Source organism: Nicotiana tomentosiformis, chromosome 8 (genome assembly GCF_000390325.3).
Source record: "Nicotiana tomentosiformis chromosome 8, ASM39032v3, whole genome shotgun sequence".
Classification (NCBI taxonomy): domain Eukaryota; kingdom Viridiplantae; phylum Streptophyta; class Magnoliopsida; order Solanales; family Solanaceae; genus Nicotiana; species Nicotiana tomentosiformis.
In genome coordinates, this window is record NC_090819.1 from 132,262,251 (window position 1) to 132,268,429 (window position 6,179).

At 37.9% G+C, this 6,179-nt stretch overlaps 1 protein-coding gene across 1 annotated transcript; it reads left to right on the top strand.

Annotated features, from left to right (window-relative positions):
• The first annotated feature begins 239 nt into the window (after positions 1 to 239).
• Positions 240 to 767, top strand: LOC138898179 (uncharacterized). The gene has a single exon (XM_070184221.1). The coding sequence runs from the start codon at positions 240 to 242 to the stop codon at positions 765 to 767; it is 528 nt and encodes a 175-aa protein (XP_070040322.1).
• Positions 768 to 6,179: the final 5,412 nt, after the last annotated feature.

Genomic DNA, 6,179 nt, shown 5'->3' on the forward strand with positions numbered 1-6,179 from the left:
TTTGAGCCAGGTATTTTCCATGTAAAAATCTTTGTGTTATTTATTTTTTGTACTAATTATTCCGCAACAGTAGTAGTTGGAACACATAGAAGAACCAGGTCCTTCATAATTTGTGCACGCAAAAAATTGGACACCACACAAATCACCCTCCCTCTTGTGTGGTATTGACGTATAAAACATCAATTTGGTATCATAGCAGGTTATCCTTGAAGAGGCTAACACCTTATTAGAAGATCAAGATGAGTGCACCACCTGGAAACTGGGAAGGGAAATCTACTACTAGGCCACCACTCTTCAACGGCCAGTATTACTCTTGGTGGAAAAGCGGGATGAGAGATCATATCATAGGAGAAGACGACGAGCTATGGGACATTGTCACAAATGGTCCACTGGCTAACATGGATATAAATGACAAAGGAGAAGAGGTGCCAAAAATAAGAGTTGACTGCACTGCTGACGACTTGAGAAAGTGGGAGAAGAATGCTAAAGTCAAAAAATTGCTTGTTTGTGGACTCGGTCCAGATGAGTACAGTAGAATACAAGGTTGTACCACTACCAAGGAAATCTGGGACACTTTGCAAGTGGCCCATGAAGGAACACCTAAAGTGAAGAGGTCCAGAGGAACACTACTATATTCTCAATATGAGAATTTCACCATGAAGGAAGGGGAAACCATCCAAGAGATGTATACAAGGTTTACCACACTAACAAATGAAAGTCTCTTGGAAGGGTTATTCTTGAAGAAGACAAAGTTGAGAAGATTCTGACAAGGGTTCTGCTAGTTACTTGGGAGAGCAAAATCACTGCCATTCAGGAATCAAAGAACATTGCCACGCTTAGGTTGGATGAGCTAATTGGAAATCTCACTGCTTATGAACATAGAAGGCAAACCATGAAGATGGATGTAAATAAGAAGGAAAGGAGCCTGACACTCAGAATCACTGAAGGTGATGATCTGGAGGAAGATGAAATGGCTATGATCACCAAGGACATCAAGAAATACCTTATGAGAGGAAAAGGTTGTTCAAGAGGTAGAAATTACAACAAAGCAAGGGTTCGTGAAAAAACGACCAATGAGGGCGGCTATAAGTGTGGGAAGACTGATCATCACATTAAGAACTGCCCTTAATGGGAAATTGAATGGAAGAAGGAAAGATCTGAACGAAGGAACAGGAAGAAGGAATAGGTTCATCCCAAGAAGAACAAAGTATATCGTTGCTGCTTGGGGAAAAAGTTCAGATGAGGAATCACATGATGAAAATGGAGATGAACAAGCACTTATGGCAATTGGATAATCGGATGGGGAATCTCATGAGGAATCTGAGGTAAGTATAATTCATCTCAAAGACAAGATTAAGTTTTTGTCTAAAGAAAGACTCTCTGAATTATTGTTAGATTTCATTGATGAATCTGAGGTAATAAATAAAGAAAAAGAACAGTTGTCTAAGGATTGTATGATTTTAAAAGAAAAGTGTAAGAACTTGGAACTCAAAGTTAGTGAGACTGTGAGTGAAAATACTGCACTCAAGAACCAGGTTCATATATTTGAAGCAAATGTTCTTGAATTAAAATCTGAAAATCTAAAACTGATACTAGGAACCAGTAAGAAGACAGCTGATTTCACACAACTCACTTTAGAAGAAAATGTAGGAAAACAGAAAAATGAGTTGTATAGGAAGGATGAGCAGGTAAGAGTGCTAAAGGAGGATCTAAGGCAAGGTTAAGCATGAACTAGACAGAACTAGTAAATGGAACAGGTCCTCCAATGCTTTGTCAAGGCTACAGGAACATCACAATAGCAATAGAAGAGGACTTGGCTTTGTGAATCAGCTACCTAAGTGGGATCCTAAAAGCAAGTACCTTACTCTTCCTAAGAACAAGATTTGTACTCACTTTGGTAAGACCGGTCACTATAAAAGTGAATGTAACGCAAACGAAAGGGCGAGTCAAAAGAGCAAAAATTTGTTCAAGGGAAGAATTGGTTACCAAGTTGGGTTAAAAAGAATTTAATTCATCCCTTTGCTTATAGAAAGGGACCCAAACTAGTTTGGGTTCCTAATACTAACCTCTGATTTCCTTTTATAGGTTCAAGTGAAGGGGAGTTGCCAAATATGGTACATGGACAGTGGCTGCTCAAATCATATGACAGGAAGCAAGGACCAGTTCCTTTCACTTGAGGACCTCAAAGGAGGAAATGTCTCCTTTGGAAATTGAAAGAAAGGCGAAATCATTGGGGTTGGTAAGGTAGGTAAGGATGACTCTCATTCCATTGAGAATGTCTACTTCATAGACGGCTTGAAGTATAGCCTAATCAATGTGTCACAATTGTGTGATAGAGGTAACTTGATAGCATTAACCTCTACTAAATATTTTGTGATAAATCTTATCACTAACAAGATTGTTTTGCAGGGTAAAAGAGTGAATAATATATATATTATAGATCTGTCCACACTCTCAGAGAATGAACTATCTTGCTTAAGTGTGCTGGATAGTGATCCCCTCCTTTGGCATAAGAGGCTTGGACATGCAAGTCTAAGTCAACTCAACAAATTAGTTTCCAAGGACTTGGTGATAGGACTGCCAAGCATTAAGTTCAAGGAAGACAAAGTTTGTGAGGCTTTTGTAATGGGGAAGCAGGTAAGATCCTCTTTTAAATGCAAGAAAGTGGTAAGTACCACCAGAACGATGGAACTGGTTCATATGGATCTCTGTGATCCAATGAGAACATTAAGTAAAGGTGGTAAGAGATATGTGATGGTGCTTGTTGATGATTATTCTAGGTTTACTTGGACACTATTTTTAACATCTAAAGATGAAGCATTTGACATGTTCACTTCCTTTGTTAGAAAAACTCAGAAACAATTAGGAAATCAACTTGCATCAATTAGGTCTGATCATGGTACTGAATTTGAAAATGCTAAATTTGCTAAATTTTCTTATGTGCATGGCATAGATCATAATTTTTCTTCCCCTACAACTCCACAACAAAATGGAGTAGTTGAAAGAAAGAATAGGACTCTTGAAGATATGGCTAGGAATATGCTTCTTTCTAGTAAGTTGCCCCATAGCTTCTGGGCAGAAGTTGTAAATACTGCATGCTATATCATAAATAGGTGCATGACAATACCTCTAGTAGAGAAGACTCCCTATGAGTTACTTAAAGGACGAAAACCAAACATATCCCATCTTAGGGCATTTGGATGCAAGTGCTATGTGCACAACAATGGTAAGGACTCCCTAGGTAAGTTTGATCCCAGAAGTGATGAGGGAGTATTCTTGGGATATTCTTCACCTAGTAAAGCTTATAAAGTTTATAACAAAGAACTATGTGTGTTGAAGAAAGTATTCATGTGGTTTTTGATGAAACTAATATTCTTTATGAGAGACAGGAGCATGATGATGAAGCAATTGGGCTGGTGAGAAACTTAAGTAAAACCACAGTCCGGATGAAAGCAGTACTGGAAGAAGGAACAGGTGATGGAACGGGTCCTTCTACCCAGGGCAACCTGACAGAGGGAACAGAACAAATAGGAAATGATCCCCAAACCTCAATGGAACTTGTCCATGAACTTGTTCCACAGTAACAAAACACTGAAGGAATATCAAGGTGAAACCAATTGGTTGTGAAACCTTACAAGTATCAAAGTTCTCATCCCATTGAGAATATAATTACTGATCCAACCTCTGGAATCAAAACCAGATCTTCATTAAAAGAATCTTTGTGCTTTTGATGCATTCTTATCTCTTTTTGAACCTAAAAATGTTGTTGAGGCTTTGCAGGATGCAGACTAGGTAAATGCAATGCAAGATGTACTCAACCAATTTGAAAGGAGTAAAGTTTGGCCTCTGGTACCAAGACCAAAGGACAGATAAGTAATTGGCATAAAATGGGTCTTCAGAAACAAACTTGATGAAGATGGAACAGTTGCAAGGAACAAGGCAAGATTAGTGGTTCAAGGATATAGCCAAGAGGAGGGCATAGACTATGATGAAACCTTTACTCCAGTTGCAAGGTTGGAAGAAATAAGACTCCTCATAGCCTTTGCTGCTTACATGGAATTCACCCTTCACCAGATGGATGTCAAGAGTGTCTTCCTTAATGGCTATCTAAAGGAAGAAGTGTTTGTCAAGCAACCTTCGGGGTTTGAAAGCAAGGAAAGTACTGATCATGTGTACAAACTTGACAAAGCACTTTATGGTCTCAAGAAGGAGCCAAGAGCATGGTATGAAATATTATCAAAGTTTTTGCTTGAGCATGACTACAAGAGAGGTAAAATTGACAATACTTTGTTCTTGAAATAAAAAGGTAAAGATTTCTTGGTAGTTCAGATATATGTTGATGATATAATCTTTGAAGCAACTACTGATAAGCTAAGTAAAGCTTTTGCTGAACTAATGGGGAGTGAATTTGAAATGAGCATGGTGGGTGAGCATAATTTCTTTTTAGGCTTACCAATTAAACAAAATTTAAATGGAACTATGAATCATCAACAGAAGTATGTAAAAGAGTTGCATAAAAGGAAAGAGAGACTCGTTTGAAGGCTGAGGTTTAATCTGAGAGTGATGTTCTCAGAGTTGAGCTTACAAAGGAAAGGGAGAAGAATGAGGGAATTCTTCACGATATGTTGAATATTCTCCAAGCCAAAACCCAAGCCCCTAGTTCTTTCAAGCCATAGTTGCCTAGCCTGCCTAGAAATTCAGTGTCCCAGATTCGGGACATTTGTTTTTGTTTTGTTGCTCATGCTTTAAATGTTTTTGTTTCTTTTTGTGGATTGTGGAAGATCCGTACTTTCTATCAATGAAATTTGATGCTCTTGTTCTCATGCACTGTTTCTATTTCTTTGATAGTTTGAATTCTTAGTTGATTACTGATGATTGATCCATGAATGCATTTGCAGTTGCCCCACTGGCCATGAGTGACTTTTATAAAATCTGGGACCCACACATCTTTTTGCAACTTTTCGATGATGCCAAAAGGGGGAAGATGTGCTCTGAACAAGTGATATTTATAACCTAAATAAATCTTTATGATAAGTTCTTAATACTCTAATATGTGTCAATGTTGGAGTAAGTTGAAACATGCCTAAGCTTATGAACACACAAAGTTTGTCATCATCAAAAAGGGGGAATTTATTGGCCCAAGAAAGAGAATAGTTTTGAAGATTGACAAAGGAACTCAGATAAGAACCAGGTCCATCACTGACAGACATAGACACCGGCAGAGTCAAGGCACGTGAGGTGCACATGCAGGAGATAAGAATATTCTGGTAGAATAAGATATCTCCTGATCGGAAAGATTGAAAAACGATAAGGAGAAGGACTCTTTATTCAGTAAGAACAATATCTAAGATAAGGAAGGATTTAGGAGTTGAGTTTAACTAGAACTCTTCTACCAAGGAAGAGTAGCAATAGGATTCTAGTTAATTCTTTATCTACTAACTCATATATATTGCAGAATGTTCTTATTGTACAAGGACGCACAAAAGCAGAAGTTAAGCAAGAATTGAGAGCAAAACAGCGAGGCAAGTTTGCAAACAGTTCGAGTGATATTTGAGTGTGTGAATCTGATGCTACTTGAACCAGCTAGAAGAACCAGTTCTAACTGTTGTCTTTTAGTCTAGTTATTTGTAGTAGGTGGTTTTAACTTGTACCTTTTTAACTTTATCTAGAAGCGTCTGTAATAGGTACTTTGTATTTTCAAGCTAGAGTTAACTTGAAGTTTGTCGCAAATAGCTAGAGGATAGTTTGCTACAAAGGGTTAGAGGTAATCCTATGTTTACAAAAGAGTTTTTGTAAATCCTATTTTGGCTCACTGATTTAGTAAAGAGTTTGGGGAAAATCCTATTGGGAAGTAGGTTGTGGTTTTTTCACCTTTTGAGCCAGGTGTTTTCCACGTAAAAATCTCTGTGTTCTTTATTTTCTGTACTTATTATTCCGCAACAGTAGTAGTTGGAACACATAGAAAAACCAGGTCCTTCTATAATCTATGCACGTAAAAAATTGGACACTACATAAATCACTCCCCCCCCCTTGTGTGGTATTGACGTATAAAGCATCACCTTGTATCCTAGACTAGAAAAGCACGTCTTTAAATATCTGATGTATTGTGAAGAAATTAGACTTTCTTAACGTATCACACTTTTCGTGTGCATGCGCTTTTGCTGCTAATTTTTAGTATA

What these genes read in the sequence shown, in the direction of transcription:
- LOC138898179 (XM_070184221.1), top strand. Translation starts at nt 240, where the DNA reads ATGAGTGCACCACCTGGAAACTGGGAAGGGAAATCTACTACTAGGCCA.